This window comes from Plecotus auritus, assembly GCF_963455305.1.
Source record: "Plecotus auritus genome assembly, chromosome: 11".
Lineage (NCBI taxonomy): Eukaryota > Metazoa > Chordata > Mammalia > Chiroptera > Vespertilionidae > Plecotus > Plecotus auritus.
In genome coordinates this window covers 9,442,458-9,460,557 of record NC_137777.1, presented here as the reverse complement: position 1 = coordinate 9,460,557, position 18,100 = coordinate 9,442,458, and the positions used below count along the sequence as shown (strand labels likewise).

Below are 18,100 nucleotides of genomic sequence, written 5' to 3'. Positions count from 1 at the left end.
ATGAGACGATCTGCAGCACCAAGTCAGTTGCAGGGAAAACCCTTAAAAAAACCAAAATTTATACCGCCAGCAAGAAGTAATCCAAGTCTGAATGAAGAGAATACAAAGCTGGATCCAGATATACAATTGTCTGAGGTAAAAAAAAAAAAAAAAAATTAAAGGAAGCATAAATTGATTTCAGAGAGAGGAAGGGAGAAGGGAGAGAGAGATATAAACATCAAAGATGAGAGAGAATCATCCATGGGCTGCTTCCTGCATGCCCCCTACTGGGTATCGAGCCCATAACCTGGGCATGTGCCCTGACTGGGAATTGAGCCGAGACCTCCTGGTTCATATGTTGATGCTCAACCACTGAGCCGCACTGGTCAGGCTCTTTTTTTTTCTTTTATTTAATCTTCACACGATATTTTTTCCATTGATTTTTAGAGAGAGTGGAAGGGAAGGGGCAAGGGATTGGGGGGAGAGAGAGAGAAAGAGAAACATTGATGAGAGAGACACATTGATTGGTTGGCTCCCGCACCCATTTTGACTAGGGTTGGGGCTTGAAACCTTAACCTAGGTATTTGCCCTTGACTGGGAATCAAACCTGTGACCCTTCAGTGCGTGGCTGACACTCTAATCAGGGAGCCACACTGGCCAGGGTGATTTTTATTCTTTTTAAAGATACCATATATTGGATGTGGAGAGAGCAGAGCGCCTGAAGAATGGCTCCTTTGTGATGAACACATCCAACAGCAACTTGGGATTACTCCTCACGGGTGGCAGGATACCATGACCTTCCTGTGATATTACGCCCTATATACATATATATATAAAAGATACCATATAAATAAATGAAAACTTCAGATAAGGCAGTTTAAAGACAAACATGTAAATAATGATTTATGTCATTATTCTGGACATTGCATTTTACTTATAAAAAGTACATGTGCCCTGGCCAGATTGGCTCAGTGGATAGAGCATTGGCCCTTGGACTGAAGGAATGTGGGTTTGATTCCGGTTAAGGGCAAGTACCTCGGTTGCAGGCTTGATCCCCGGGCCCAACTGGGGCATGTACCAATCGATATTTCTCTGTTTTTCCCTTTCCTTCTCCCTTCCACTCTTTATAAAAATCAATAGAAAACATCCTTGGGTGACGATTAACCCCCCCCCCCCCAAAAAAAAGTAAATGCTTGAAGCAGTCTTAATATACGCTCTTTACTACTAAGAGAAGGGATTGTTTTGATCTTAGATATATAGAAGTTATATAGAAAATATATAAAATGGGCAATCCACACTTCTGCTACTCTACAATTCTCCGATCTATTTATGCTATGGAGGTTAAAGTCCAATAAATTTTTTTCTTTTTTATTGTGAGTTGTTATTTTTTAAAAAATTCAAACATACTGTGGTAGACAGAAAAAATGGCTCTCTAAAAATGTCCATGTCTTGCCCAGCTGGTGTGGCTCAGTGGTTGAGCATTGACCCATGACCCAGGAGGTCGTGGTTTGATTCCCAACATGACACATGCCCGGGTTTCGGACTCAATGTACTTTAGTGGACATGCAGGATTCGATGATTCTCTCTCATCATTGATATTTCTATCTCTTCCTTCCTTTTTCTGAAATCAGTAAAAACATATTAAAAACGTCCATGTCCTAATCCTTGGAACTTGTGAATATGTTACCTCACATGGTAGATGGAACTTTTTGACTAAGGGGTAATGCTAAGGACCTTGAGATGGGGTAGTTATCCTGGATTGTCTTGGTTGCCCCATATAAGTGTCCTTAAAAGTAGAAGAGGGAGCCCTGGCCAGTGTGGCTTTGTTGGTTGGGCATTGTCTCATGCACTGAAAGGTTGCTCATTTGATTCCCAGTTAGGGCACATGCCCGGGTTGCAGGCTCAGTCCCTAGTGGGGGGCGTGCAGGGGATAGCTAATCGATGTTTCACTCTCACATTCATGTTTCTCTCTCCCTTTCCCTTCCTCTTTCTCTAAAAAAATAAATAAAAATATTTAAAAAAACACACTATAATTGTAGGGAGCGGTTATAGGGTTAAGCCTCGGACTAACCTGCTGGCAAAGTCGCAAACAAGTCCCAGCTTAGAGGGCACAGCCCTCTTAGCATAATTAAGCTTGATCTTGTGACTGCTCCCTAGATCCTTCCTGGGTAGCTAATGGGCTGTGGGAGGTGCAGCAAGTGCTGCCAAAACAAGTGAAGCTTACAAGAACATTGTAAATTACCTTGTTTACCTCTGACTATAAAGTGAAGCATCAGCTTGCAGTCTGGATCTGTTCTGTGGTCTCAATCACCCACAGAAGATCCACCTATATTCTCTTTGTCTGTCTTTTCTTCATCCTTTGCCAGCCCTCCCTCAGGCTCGCCGAACCCTTGGCTGTGCTGGCGCGGCACATATAATTATAAGCACAATTTTCATTCTCTGTGTCTTTCACTTATTTAAAAAAATATTTTTATTAATTTCAGAGAGGAAGGGAGAGAGAGAGAGAAACATCAATGATGAGAGAATCACCCTACACTAGGGATCGAGCCCGAAACGTAGGCATGTGCCCCAACCAGGAATCGAACTGTGACCTCCTGATTCATGGTCAACACTCAACTACTGAGACATACTGGCTGGCCTCAGCTTTTAAAACTAACTTAAAAAACAATAAAAATGGGATTTTAAATTATTTTAAAGTACCTATTCCCTATGTATATGTAGAGAAACTAAACTTGTAGCTCTTTTTTTTTTTAACTTGTCACTCTTTAAATTAGGTATCTGTTATGTAAAAATATGGAAAATTAGATTGAATTTCTGCATAAAATACATATTTCGTTCTTTTAGGTTGCTGAAAATAATACTTTTCTCCAATCACAAGCTGATCCTGAAATACACAGTTTAAATCTTCTGCCTGCTGAAGACAGTGGTAGAGAAATGAATCACAGGGAGACATCTGCAATGCCAGCATTTAACCTACATCAGACAGGTAAGACTGTACTTTTTAGTAATCAGGTTTACACTTGACCAGTTTTATTACAGTACTAGAGGCCCAGTGCATGAAATTCGTGCAAGGGGCTCAGCCCTTGCAGCCCCAGCTGCCTCACGGGCCCGCCCCCCGCCCACTGGTTGTTCCGGAAGGTTGTTCTGGAAGGTTGTACCGGAAGGTCGTTCTGCCGTCTGGTCTAATTAGCATATCAGCTCTTTATTATATAGGATTATTTAAATTGATTACTTAGAATGAATATGTACATTTGAAAGTTATTGATACAATACTACTAGATTGTTGGCAATTCAGATTTTTGTTGTCATAATTTATCTTTAATGATTGCATTAATAACCATGTCATTCAAATCTTGTACTTTATAATAGGTGTATGTCTAATACTGTTCATTGTAAACATATTGGTCAAATATGGTCTTTGCTTCAAGTACTAAAAAGTGTTTAAAGATTAAAAAAACAAATTTTCTAGAAAAACATGTTGCCCTGGCCAGTTTGGCTCAGCGGATAGAGCGTCGGCCTGTGGACTGGAGGGTCCTGGGTTTGATTCTGGTCGGGGGCGTGTGCCTTGGCTGTGGGCACATCCCCAGTGGGGGTGTGCAAGAGGCAGCTGATCGATGTTTCTCTCTCGTCGCTGTTTCTGGCCCTCTGGCCCTCTCCCTTCCTCTCTGTGGAAAATTAATAAATATATATTTAAAAAAACAAACAAAAACAAACAGACATGTTAACAATACTAAAATTGGAGAGGTGAACTTGAAATAAATGAAATTGTTAAATCATTATAGTTTATGGAGTAACTTCAGATCAGTTAGATGGGAATTATGAAGTAAAAGCAGTAAAAGCAAGCATTTAACAAATGTTCCCTCTCCCCATTGTTGAACTGAGTTAAAATAATGGCTGTGGTTCTTTTTGTATCTGTAATAGATCAGTATTTTTCAGGTAATTAAAAAAATAATGAAGACTGTTCACAGATGTTTATTTTGCCTTGTGAAAGCCAACATCAAAACTGTAGTGTTCCAAATTGTATTTTACTTATTTTTGGTTGAATAAGCATATTCAGGGAGAGAACCCCATCTGCTGGTTTGTAGTATTGTAACTGCCATCCTTAAGATACCGGTGTAAATCAACAAAAAGTGCCTTCATCGCTTAACCCTTTTCAAGGAAGTTCTTGAGCTTGGTGATGATTAATTTTACCTATAAATGGTTCATTTCTTGGTGGGGCAGAAAGGAATTTTGCATTTCCCCTATTGGTCAGGATCATTGGTACTATTTGCGCTCCTCAGAACTTAAAAGTGCGGAAGGACTTTTGGAGCTGGTACCAATTCAGGGAGATTTGTAGAAACCGTTCTGGGCATGGCAGTTTAGCTGCTGCCATGTCTCACTGCTTTGCTCTCATTTCTTCCTACCTTACTTCCTCCCTCTTTTCTTCTATCCTTTGTTAGATGAATGTCCTATTTTCCCAGTCTTTCATCTCTACTGTCAGGCCTGTGGCAGATAATGATCCATGCATGCCTGTTTTTTGTTTTTGTTTTTTCTATCATGGTAACTAATATCTTCCCCAGAGAATGATATTTAGACTCTACAGTATGTTACATTCCTTGTAACTGGTTTGGGGTTTCATTTGTGTTCTATGGTTTCTTGTTCTCTTCCCTGCTAAATATGAGAAGAGAGTTAAGAGTTAAGATAAACTAAAGAGGGAGTTAATTTACTCAACCTTTAATCCCTTAATCCTTCTCCGATTTAATGCATTCACTGGACTGGGGAACCTGTGCCAAACTGCTGACACCCCCTGCCTGTCATTCAGAGAGAGGTTAACTGGGGAAAAGAGCATTGTAAGAAGTATCTTGCTTTTCTGTAGTGATTGTTGAAGAGAGATATTGCATATAGAAAAGCATGGAGCCCTAGCTGGCTTGTCTCAGTGTGTGGAGTGTCCGGAAGGACATCCAGAAGGACGTCTGGAAGGACGTCCAGTCTAATTAGCATGTTATGCTTTTATTATTATAGATAGAAGGTGGTGTGTGTGTGTGTGTGTGTGTGTGTGTACATACATATATAGATATATGTTTTTATTGAGTTCAGAGAGAGGGAGAGGGAGAGAGAGATAGAAACATCAACAATGAGAATCATCAATGGGCTGCCTCCTGCATGTCCCCAACGGGGGTTTAGCCTGTAATCCAGGCAAGTGCCCAGACCGGGAATCGAACCGTGACTTCCTGGTTCATGGGTTAACACTCAACCACTGAGCCACAATGGGCCGGGCAAAAATTCACCATTTTAACCATTTTAAAGTGTGCATTTCAGTGGCATTTAGCACATTTACAGTGTTTTGCAACCATTACCACTATCTAGTTTCAGAACATTGTCATCACTAAAAGGAATCTCAGGGCCAATTAAGCAGTCAACTCCCCATTCCCCACTTTCTTCCCAGCCCTGGTAACCACTAATCTGCTTTCAGTCTCTCTGGTTTTGCCTGTTTTGGACATTTCATGTGAATAGAATCCTACAATACATATAGTTCCTTGTGACCTTTTTTTTTAAGAAAAGGATAGGTAATGAATGCACATGGTAAAAAATTAGAAGTTGTGAAGAATATAGTAAGAAGTCCCCTTTCCCTGATCCCTTGCCATCTAGTTTCTTTTTCCAGATGCAACCAGTTACCAGTATTTGGGTATGTATGAGATATTTTGTACATTTGGAAACATTTGTATGTAATATATTTTCCCCATACAAGTTATTGTTCACTACCTGCGCTGTTCTATACTTTGCATTTTTACTATAACAGTCTATCTTTGAAATCTTTTTGTCAGTACATTTAGAACTACCTCTTTCTATTTAAAAACTACATAATATTCTATTGTATGGATTTGCCAAGTATATTTATTTTTTTATTTTTATTTTTTTTTGATATTTTACAGAGAGGAAGGGAGAGGGATAGAGAGCTAGAAACATCGATGAGAGAGAAACATCGATCAGCTGCCTCCTGCACACCTCCCACTGGGGATGTGCCCGCAACCAAGGTACATGCCCTTGACCGGAATCGAACCCGGGACCCTTCAGTCCGCAGGCCGACGCTCTATCCACTGAGCCAAACTGGTTTTGGCTTGCCAAGTATATTTAACCAGAGCCTTATTAGGTTGCTTAGCTTTTTTGTTACTACAAACAAAGCTATAGTGAATATCTATGTTTTTTTAAATTATTATTGCATTTATTGATTAAGGTATTATATGTGTCCTTATCCCACCATTGCTTCCCCCCCGCAAATGCCCTCACCCCTCTGATGTCTGTGTCCATTGGGTAGGCTTATATGCATGCATACAAGTCCTTTGGTTGATCTCTTCCCCTTACCCCCATCCTCCCCTACCTTCCCTCTGAGGTTTGACGGTCTGATCGAATATCTATGTGTTATAAACATAGGTGAGACTATATCCATAGGGTAAATACATTGGAGTAGGGTGCTGGTCTCAAAGTGTGTGCAGTGTGCATTTGTCATTTTGATTGATAATGATGAATTGCCTTCTGCAGATACTACAATTTTATACTCCCACCAGCAATGTATGAACAATGCATATATCATTTATTATGATGCTCAAGCTATATGAAAGTACATATAGGCATACCTCGTTTTGTTGCACTTTGTTTTATTGGACTTTGCAAATAATGTGTTTTACAAATTGAAGGTTTGTGGCAACCCTGTATTGAGCAAGTATGTTGATTTCATTTTTCAATTGTATTTGTTCACTTTGTGTCTCTGTGTCACATTTTGGTAATTCTCACAATATTTCAGAATTTTTCATTACTTTTATACTTGTTGTGATTTGTGATCAGTACAAATTGTCAGTTACAGCCCTAGCTGGTTTGGCTTAGTGGATAGAGTGTCAGCCTGTGGACTGAAGGGTTCCAGGTTAGATTCTGGTCAAGGGCACATGCCCGGTTGAGGGCTCAATCCCCAGTAGGGAGCATGCAGGAGGTAGCCGATCAATGATTCTCTTTCATTATTGATGTTCCTATCTCTCTCTCCCTCTCCCTTCCTTTTGGAAATCAATAAAAATATATTTTAAAAAATTGTCAGTTACAAAATAATAACTGGTATAGTCAATATTGTAATAACTATGTATGGTGCCAGGTGGGTACTAGACTTACCAGGGAAATCACGTTGTAAATTGTAAGTTTAAGTACTATGCTGTACACCTGAAACTAATATAATATTGAATGTCAACTGTAATTAAAAAACAAAACTTGATGTGATAGTGTTCTATTTCTGCCCCTAACAAAAGAAATTGGTTTATCTGAACTGGCCAGTCTGGAGGCCTCCAGGCTCCTACTCTGAAAGACCCAACTCCTGGAGGACACAGGTTACAGATTATATAAGTATAGAGCAAAATCACAAGGCACCATGGGCTAGGGGTTCAGGGAGCTGATTGGTCAGATGTGAGATAAGGGTAATAAATCATTCCTTCAGGTCTTGAGGACAACTCCCCGGTCAGCTGGGTGTCCAGAACCACTTTCAAGAACAAGTAACCAAGAGGGTTTTCCTGCCTTAGGGCTCAGGAGCTGTTATCTTTAGCCTGCCAGTGGATTAAACCTTGGGGTGACCATTACTCAGAACTGGGCTGTTGTCTTCTGCTGTCTCAGGAGTCGAGGATCATCAGGGCAGTGAAGTTAGCTGAGAGGGAGAAGAAAAATATGATTGTTTTAAAACTACAGTTTAAATCAAATCAGAATTATACAGATCCTCAGTGAAGTGGCCTTAGCCTAATTTGAATTAAGTATGGTAAACAGAGGGCTTCAGGCAGATACCCCATGTCCCACTGTTTCTGATTTGCCTAGTGAGAATTTGCCTGCCAGGTATGTTCCCCTCCTCCCCAACTACCTGTAAATCCTCCATTCTTACGAAATCTAATATTCCCTTCCATCCCCTTTCTCCTTTGTCCAAAATGTCTTATATACCCAGTGTTGGCCTCACTGTCTTTGGAATTTTCATATCTCTGAAATTATCCATGCACATGTATTAAAACTTTGTTTTCTTCTGTAAAAAAAAAAAAAAAGTATTGAAGCCTGGCTGGTATGGCTCAGTGGTTGAGCATCACCATCAACCAAAAGGTCATGGTTCGATTCCTAGTCAAGGCACCTGCCTTGGGTTTCGGTCTCTATCCCCAGTGTGGGGCATGCAAGAGGCAGCTGATTAATGATTCTCATTATTGATGTTTCTATCTCTCCTTTCCTCTCTGAAATCAATTAAAAAAATAATATATATAAAAGAAATCTGCCTCTTTCATTTTAATGCTGCCTAATGTAGACCATAGTATTGTAAAAAATAATATAAACGGAGCCATTTCAAAATGGAGTTGGAGCTGTCATCCCAGAGGAACTGCCTTGCCTGTATGTCTTGGTCCTCAAATCTTTGGAATGTTAAAACTGGGCAAAACAATATTTGATCTGAGCCTAAAGCAACATTGTGTTCCAAAGAACTATTTGCAAAGATAACAAGAAAGCAGTTATTATGACTACTGTACTGAAAATTAAAGACATTTTTAAGAATCAGCATCACTGTATTAACTTATCTGCCTCTACAGAAATTCCTTCGTTAGCTTATTAACACCCTTGATTCTATTCATATAATTATTCCCCTTTTCTGTCTCATAAATACCCGTTGCCTTCACCTCCTAATTAGAAGACTTTGGGTTTCTGTCTGAATCACTGCTTCCTAAATAGCTATTGTGTTGGTCCTCAAGTAAATGTGTGCCGAGCCAGCACAGCCAAGGGTTCAGCGAGCCTGAGGGGGGCCGGTGAAGGATGAAGAAAAGACAGACAAAGAGAATAAGCTGGGTCTAGGTGCATCTTCTGTGCCTGGCTGAGGCCACAGAACAGATCCAGACTGCAAGCTGATGCTTTATTTTATAGTCAGAGGTAAACAAGGTAGTGGTCACCATAGTTACAATGTTCCTGTGAGTTTCACTTGTTTTGCCAGCACTTGCTGCACCTCCCACAGCCCATTAGCTACCCAGGAAGGATCTAGGGAGCAGTCACAAGATCAAGCTTAATTATGCTAAGAGGGCTGTGCCCTCTAAGCTGGGACTTGTTTGCAGCTTTGCCAGCAGGTCAGTCCGAGGCTTAACCCTATAACCGCTCCCTACATAAATGCTTGTTGTCTCTCACTTGGCTAATTTATTTTTAGGTTAACAGTTTTGGAAGGTTTTACAAATGTAAAATATTAATGGATATTCTCAGATTGATGTCCAGAATGCTATTTTACACATCCATCAACAGTACTGAAGAGTACTCTTTGCCCTGCCCCCTTATCTGCTCTTGACATTTTCAGTCTTTAAAAATTTTGCCAATCTTACGGATGAAAGTCATTTTTACTATACATTTCCTTGATAATTTAGAGATTGAATAGTTTTTCATATTTTTATTAGTATTTTGTTTCTGAATATAATATCTGCATTTTCCCCCAAAATAACAATATTATTTAAGGATAGTATATATCTTGTGTTCTTGTTTTTCTTTGCATATCTGTGGTCAGGTTGCTGGGACGGGTCAATTTTCAATTCCCATCTCTATGGACAATAATCATTACTATTTACAACAATTTATTGAGCAATAAAACTGACCAAAGGCAGTGAAAAGCTAGAACTACTAACAAATCAGACTACTCAGTAAGGTATGCCACACAACACTTAGCATTCCATATTGAAACCCAAAATATACCCAAAATGTGGTTGGGTCTGAGTTCTTTGTCTTGTAAAACTGGAGAATGGATTCAGGGACAAAAATGGTGGGAATAAAACAGAATTTATTGGGGGAAGAGGGGGTGCAAAGCTTGCGGGAGGAGATATATGGACGGTCCCCACTTGGGTTACCCATTTAAGCTCTTTGCTTAGGGGATATTGATATACTCTGCTAGCTTCTGATTGGTCCCTTTAAGGAATTCTGGCAATATCCAATTATATCAAAGTTCAAGTTTCCACCTGTGGGAGGACCTGATTAAGGACTGCCACTTCAGTTCCCAGGTGACATCACTGTCCCCACCTAGTCAGGTCAAGGGTCAGGTTTTCCCAGCCCAGCCAGGTTCACCTCCATGTCTGACTTCCTTTCCTCCTATCCCTGCATGGTCCTTGTCTGTGTACCTAGTCCTCTTTTTTTTTAAATCTCATTAGAACACCCAGCAGTCTGTCCCTTTTTTCCTGATGGATACACATTTAAAACTTCTTGCACATCGTGTGGCTCCTATGAGAACTCAATACATTTAATTTGCTTCTCTCTATTGAAAGAATGAAAAACAAGGAATTGAAATTTTATGGTGTTTCTGCAGAACTGCAGCTTCCTTAATAGGGGCTCTATCAGGTAGAATTCACCTTTGTTTTCCTTGGGCCTGGCACAGTGCTTGGGAGGATTTTTAATGGCTGTTCAGTAATTGGTTGAATGGAACTGTGTTCAAATATGATCTAATTCATTATTTTATCTGGATAAACATGTATGTCAGGAGAAAATAAGCTTATTTTGCTTACATTGTTACTTACCATATTTTCAGACAGGGATTAGAAAATACATTCTAAGCATGTATACTGGTAGCCTTGCAAATGGCTAGACTGTTTTCTTTCGCAGTTGAGGTTGTGTGAGTATAGCTAGATGAAAATCTCACCCCTTAATAATAGTAAAATAGTGATTTTGTTGTGTGAGGTCTTAAGGCGAGATTATGCTGTTTTCACTGTGGTGATTTTTACACATGATAGAGCAGGCTAGCATATTCACATACATTACAGCGAGAATAATACATTGCTTTAAAAACCTTTTTTTTTTAATCTGCTTTTTAGATTCATTGTTTGACAAATATTTCTTTTTAACTGAAAAAGCACACACCCCAGTGGATACTGTAGATTGTAAATTGAAGGAGAAGCTTAGCTTTACTGTGGAGTCTGAGTCTGGGTGTAACCTAACTAGCTAGAGGATATGCAATTCCTGATTGACAGCAGGACCAGCATTATGCAGATTTTGTAAGAGAGAATAGCAGCTCAGAAACCGTGGGCCTTGCTCAGTTAGGAATCACTACCTTCATGTCGTTAGTTTTTATTTTTCTGTCTACTGGATTTGTAAACAGGACAAACAGTTCCTCTTTTGTTTTTATTAAAGTGATACTGCAGTGCAGTTTCAATATCAGCTAAGCATACATATGTGGAAATCTGATATTCTCACCAAATTAGCTAATTTTTAGCTGTGTTCCATGCTTATCTCTAGACCTTTGTGTATTAAATCCTATCTTGAGCTGTTCTCTTTATACACAAGTGTGTTTTGCCTGTGCCTTCCTGTCTGTTTCAGTGAGAAGCTTTATGTAGGTCAGGCTTGGCTTAAGCAGATTTCCTGAACCTGCGTCAGCTTAAGCTGGAGGAATTTTAATAAACCCTCCCCTGTAGGCGTGGGCCTAAATGAGGCTAGCCTAGTTAAGCCTGATCTTTCTCCGTTTGTGAAAAGAGCTGAGCAGAGCTGAAGGCTGCATGGTGGTTTCAGAAACTGCCTACTTAATTTGAGAAAAGAACAATGGTAGGAAAGGCTAGATCTTCCAATTTTACCTTATCTGAAAAGCTTGATTTGCTAAAACTTGTGAAGCCATATGTGAAAATTCTCGAAGAACACACTAATAAGCATTCAGTGATAGTGGAAAAGAATAGATGTTGGGATATCATAGCGGTTAACTATAATGCAATTGGAGTAGACCGCCCTCCTCGAACAGCGCAGGGCCTACGCACCCTTTACAAAAGGCTCAAAGAATATGCCAAACAGGAGCTTTTGCAGCAAAAAGATACCCAATCAGATTTAAAAAGCAGTATTTCTGAGCCAACCAAGAAAGTTATGGAGATGATTCCCCAGATTTCCAGTTTTTGCCTGGTAAGAGACAGGAACCACATACAAAGGTAAGCTTTATTTTATTTTGTTGTGGAAAATTATGGCGCCTCCTACCTATTGGGCTCTGGCTTAGCTGTGACAGAGATATGCATAGTAAGCATCCCCTCTCGGGAGCAATGAATAGTGTCTTTGTTTTGCGTTCTAAAAAAAGAAAAGTGAGGCTATAAGGAATTTTCCTGCTGCATTTCATTTAAGTCACTTTTATTGTCTTCCCTTCCCCCTTCCCTCCTTCTGTAGTTTCTAAAAAGTAAAGGTTAGGGAGGAATAATTGGGTTGAAATTTGTGACATCTGTTCTTAAACTTTTTAAGCTTTAAAATTAAATTATTTAATTAGCTGAGAGAGAGACCTTTTAAGATTTCATTTAAGATTACATTTCATTGGAATTTTTAGTTTCATAGAAAGTTAGTTGTAGGAGAAATGGAACCCTTGCTTGTATGTGAAATTGTCACTGTCTCCACTTATTGAATATTCTTTGAGCTAAAAAACTAAAATCGATAATTAAGTCAACTTATTAATAGTATTATTGCATATGGTAAGACAGTTTAAGTTATTTTTCTAACATATTTAAAATAAAAAAAAGGAAAGGAGTTAATGCCTAATTAGGGATTCAGGTTACTTAATAAAATTTAAAGTTTTTGTGTAATTAACGTTATTGATCGTGGGTCACATAGGAAAGGGCAGGTTTTCACAAATTGCTTTGCAAGGATATCAAACTATGAATTTTAATAGACCAACAAGAGCAACTGGTTTCATAAAGTGTTAGATTAGAAACATTTTATTGTTGTTAAATTTATGCGCTACATAACTACTTGCCTTAGAATCTTAAAAACTTATCTTACTACTGATTCAAATTTCAACCCCTGGCAAAAGATAAAAATGGCAGCTACATTCTTCTGAACCATTTAGGGTAATTTAAACAAGTTGTAAATTTCTTGTTAGTTGAGAGACCTTTCAAATAAAGCTTTACAATGTGCTTTTCTATTAGTGGAAGAGTCATTATATAAGCAAATTTATTGATTACCTGTGAAAACTTTTTGAAGTTAGGAGAGAAATAGGAAAAAGAACTTTTTAACCAAACATATTTGTTATTTTGATAATTTACTGGGATCATTTTTTGAGCTCAGTTTCTTACCATATACTGCTTATTTCTAGTTGATAGCATAGTAAAAAAATATCACTAGTGGGAATCCAGGACATGGGTACACAATGTATTAAATTATGGGGCCACTACTTAAAATGTTCACTGAGATGACTAATGATTAAATCCTAACATGCTGGATGTCCAGAAACCTCCACAGTAAGACTGTTTTATACTGTGTTACTTATTACATTTTTTTTCTCCTCAAACCATAAGAAAAGTTGCTTTTGCATTACAGGTATAAAACCATCTTTTGGGTATTAAGTATAGACTTTGTAATTTGAAAACTACACATAGAAACTGTAGTTTTAGTTAGTTGCATATTTTAAAAACACAATGAGTATAGAAGAGAAATAAGATACAAGTATCTGCTTATATTTTGACCATTTGTATGTGTATGTATGTTACATATACAATCTTTTGGGACAACATTTCTCTGATAAAAGGAATTGATTCACATATTTTTATACTTTTTAAACAATAACATTTTTTTCATATTTTAAAGTGAAGAATATCAGAAATAAGCCATTTAAATGCTTGCTTATGTTAGTGTCTCCACTGCCATTTTTCATATTAGCGTTTTCATATTATATATTGATATATTTAATGTGCTTATATTTATTTGACATCATCTTGAATCTTGATAATTATCTCACAAGTTTATAATTATTTTATTTTAATTATGCTTCTGTATAAACATGTCTGCTAATCTCATCAGTCTCTCCATTCTTAGTAAGGAAAATCTTACTGTTCATATTATTTAATGTATTTAAAAATATACACATTTGTTTAGGCTATCTATAACACATTGATTTATGTGTCTTTATTTTTACTTCTTTCTAACATCAAATTATATTTTGTATTTTTGTAACCCATTTGATCCTTACAATCCATATTTCTAAATTTTAGAAACGCTTCTGTTTATCACTTTTGTGACTTTCTCTAAAGCATTTTTTATATGATGACCTTACTTACAATGTTTCCACTAAAATGGAATAGAATATTCCAGATATAAGACATTTTTAATTTACATGAGAGTATAATGTATATGTCTAATTGTATTGTACTCTACTATTGTAAATATTAATTTGGAATAGAGTGTAATTTTTTAAAATTTAATCTGCAGTTGTAATATTTTTCCATTATAGGTTTTAGAGATGTTAATAAAAGTAAATCTCACTAATTTGAATTACATTTATATTCTGTCGTTTTGCTTTTGAAAATCATAAGATGATAGCCAATCACAGTTTGGCTCAGTGGTTGAGCATTAATCTACAAACCAGGAGGTATCAATTCCTGGTCAGGGCACATGCTGGGGTTGCAGGCTTGGTCCCCTGTGAGGGGCAAGCAGAAGGCAGCCAATCGATGATCTCTCTCATTGATGTTTCTCTCTCTCTCCCCCTCTCTTCTTCTCTGAAATCAATAAAAAAAATTTTTAAGAGAAAATTATAAGATGACAAAAAAGTTACGAAAATGGATGAATTTATATAATCTACAAATAGGTTTTTTTTAATAACATACTATATATTTCATTTGTATCCCTTAAACAAACATCTGATGTTATTGACAATTTAATGCCATTAGTAAGTGACATATGGGGATTTAAAATTTTTTCCTAAGTTCTACTTAAACTATGTTACTTATCATTTGTGAAATGTTCTGTAAATAATGTTAATATAGCACTTTCCCAGTAATATTCTAATAATCTCTTTCCCTTTCTAATTTTTATTTTTAAGTAAGGCAGAAGCAAAAATTTAAAAATAACCCTCAAGAAACAAGATTATATAGTCTTAATAGCTTCCTGGTATAACTGAAATTATTTTTTAAAAAACAGAACTTTACATTATATTTACATAATAACGTATTAATAAATTCTGCTAAAACTGTAGATGCCTGTACAGTTTTATGGAAATAACATGTAAATTTAATAAACTTTCAATGTATTGTATATAGCCTATTTAACACCATTGCACTAACATAAGCTTTTCATCTATATTTAATCATTCCACATATGATGAAGCACCTACCATATTTCAAGTATAGTTTTATGCAAGGTGCTGGGGATATAGTGGTCAATATAAAACCTTGGCCGGTTAACTTTACCTAACCAATGGTTGACAGACTGAGAGAACAACTGAGTCATGTGGTTTAGGATAGGTAAGATTAAACATTGCGCCTGAAATTGGACAGTTAGGATAATCCTGATGGCATCTGAAGCCATACACAATCTTTGATTTTTTTTTTTGACAAATGCAGAAAACATTGCTTCTCATAGATGCCCTTCCATTATCCTCCTAGGAGTCTTGGAACCTGGTAAATTTTAGATCAATCCAGGAGAGCAGAAGCAGATCAAGGGCAAAGAAGGTATAGGGAGAGCAAGACCCAGAATACCATTAAAGAACATCAGAGAGCAAGACCCAGAATACCATTAAAGAACACCAGGCTTGTAGGAGCAGTTGGTGTCTCTTTGAAACCATTAAAAATGGCTTTTCTTTTTTATTTACCTCATTGTCTTTGCGTAGTATTTGTAATTTCCTGTTCCTTTAAGAGCCAGATTTTAAAGTTAAGGGTGGGAAATAACAAATATGTATGGTATTAAAATCCTAAATTTAGTTACTTTCAATTTGTTATTCTAAGGGTTAAATATTTTGTTTCATAATTTTCTTTATAGCTTTTAAAGCTTAATAATTTAATGTACATTAAACATGAAATTATGGTGTAAATATACTCTTCTCTTCATTTGATTTACATTTTATGATGCTTTTTTGTGTGCTGTAGTGCAAACTTGGCTGAGGAGGCACAGGCTGGTACCAGTTCACTACAGGTAATGTTGGATCAGCATCCAGTTGCTATTACAGTGGAGGTGAAGCAAGAAGAAGACATTAAGCCCTCTCCTCCACTGGTTTTAAATTCGGAACAGAGTTATACTTTAGAGCAAAGAGAAGAACATGAATTAGTACATGTTATGGAAAGATCTGTGTCGCCGTCACTTTCCTCTGTTGATATGAGAATGACATCGTCTCCATCTTCCATCCCAAGGAGAGATGATTTTTTTCATCATGAGTGTGGAGGACACTTTAGGTCACAATTAGGGTATGATCCTCAGATTCTGCAAATGCTGAAAGAGGAGCATCAGATAATTTTAGAAAATCAAAAAAATTTTGGATTATATGTTCAGGAGAAGAGGGATGGATTGAAAAGAAGGCAGCAGCTAGAAGAAGAGCTGCTACAAGCAAAAATTGAAGTGGAGAAGCTGAAAGCAATTCGCTTACGGCATGATCTGCCTGAATATAATAGTTTCTAAATTTTTTCAGTCTCACAATATGATAATTTTAATTTTGGCCAAATTACTTTCTCTTGAGAATGTCTTAAAGCAGAATATGTATTCTTATAATGTATCGTTAATCTCTATTATGAAAAAAACTTTTTTGACATTTTAAAAATTATTTAATTTTTTTTTGAGGTATATTATATATTTTTTGTCTCTCCTCAGTTTTTTTCTAAGAAGTTTAATTGTTGGCCTTACAAAAGATGTTATATTTTGATCATTAAAATATACATAAATATATACACAAACACATACATACTCTTTCAAAGCTGTCCTCAACATTTTAAATTAGAGCTTTGAAAAGCTGTAGTTCAAGGTTTTTAATTCACTCTAATTTAGAAGCAATACTAGCCTAAATACAGGAAGCTTGTCTTTATGACATTGATTTTTATGTTTTCATTTTTTGAAGGAGTAAGTCCTATGATTTTAGTGATGGGAGGTATTTGGAGATCACTTTTTACCCCCTCTTCAATTTAGAAGCTAAAACTGAGGTCCAGAAAGAACTCAATGGCTTACTTGATATAATAAAGCTATTTATGGCAGAGCAAGGACCAGCACTGAGTTTTTGTTTGTAATTTCCCTCTCTGCTATTCCATAGAAATAAAGATCCATTAAAATTAACCTCCATATTAAAAAATTAGAGGTGCTTATTTTATTAAAATAGTTTTAAAGGTTGGGAGGTTATGAAATCAGAATTGTATTGATTATCTCCCATCCCCCACCCACCCTGTTTTTTGTTTGTTTGTTTGTTTTTGGCCAGCAAAATAAGATAATCTCTTGGCGCTATTATATATCTTGGCTGTAAGATTTAATGTTTTAATTCACTTTTAATGTCTTATTCTGAAAAAGATTTCACAGTAAAAATTTTAATGAACAAAATTAAAATTTTACATAGATTAAAAGTAGCAAAAGGTATGTTTATAGTTTATGATATAATCTGTAGTTTTTTTTAATATTGCTATTTTAGTATTTGTGGAAATAAAACTTTCATTCTTAAAGCACACATATTAAATTTAAGTTAAATCTTTAGTATGTATATTATCGATTTCTATTTTTGCTAGAGCTTTGTTGAGGAAGCGTTTTTCAGCCAAGCTTTAGAATGGGGTAGACAGAATTTTAGCAGTGTGGTGGAGAAACGACGTTTAAGTCAAAGTGAGCAGCACGAAGACGTGGGTCATCATTTATAAGCATAAATGCAGTGCTAAACCAGATGATTGTACGTGAGTGTAGAGGGCCCATTAGGATGGTGGTGATCTGAAGACATCTTCCTTGACTGTAGCTACTGTTTAGTTCCAGGAGACTTTTTACATGCACAATAAGCCAGAGATCTGCATTTTATGTAAAAATTTCCAATTTTAAAATGTTTGCAAACAATGCAAAATGTTTAAAACACTACACAGACAAAACATGTGACATCGTTCAGTCTGTGGGCTTCCGTTGTGGCCTTAAGGAGTGGAGCGGTGGTTCACCAAGAGTAGATCTTGACCAGTAAGTAGTATGAGCATCACTTGAGAACTTGTGAGAAATGTAAATTCATGCCTTTTGAATTAGAAACTTTGGAGGTGGAGTCCAGCAATATTTTAACAAATTCTCAGTTTGAAAACCACTAGAACAGAATATTTTGGAATCTAGCTTGGTGCTAACTCATATTAGATTCTCAAAAAATTTTGTTGAAAGAGTAAAAGTGAGTTAAGGGATATTAATTTGGAAGTTGGTTGGTGCCAGATTATAGATTACATTAAAAACTAGTTTTAGC

General features: G+C 36.8%; 2 protein-coding genes across 2 annotated transcripts in view; both read left to right on the top strand.

Moving 5' to 3' along the window:
- RAD54B (RAD54 homolog B) overlaps positions 1-18,100 on the top strand; it is a gene marked incomplete at its 5' end in the record, with an annotated part of 60,841 nt that continues 42,741 nt past the window's right edge. The window contains 2 exons of the mRNA XM_080646177.1: positions 1-135; positions 2,824-2,965. Coding sequence (XP_080502303.1) covers positions 1-135; positions 2,824-2,965 — 277 coding nt within the window. The remainder of the gene's footprint in view (positions 136-2,823; positions 2,966-18,100) is intronic.
- FSBP (fibrinogen silencer binding protein) lies at positions 11,434-17,099 on the top strand. The gene is made up of 2 exons (XM_080646178.1): positions 11,434-11,885; positions 15,795-17,099. The coding sequence occupies exons 1-2, from the start codon at positions 11,512-11,514 to the stop codon at positions 16,318-16,320; spliced, it is 900 nt and encodes a 299-aa protein (XP_080502304.1). The 5' UTR covers positions 11,434-11,511; the 3' UTR covers positions 16,321-17,099.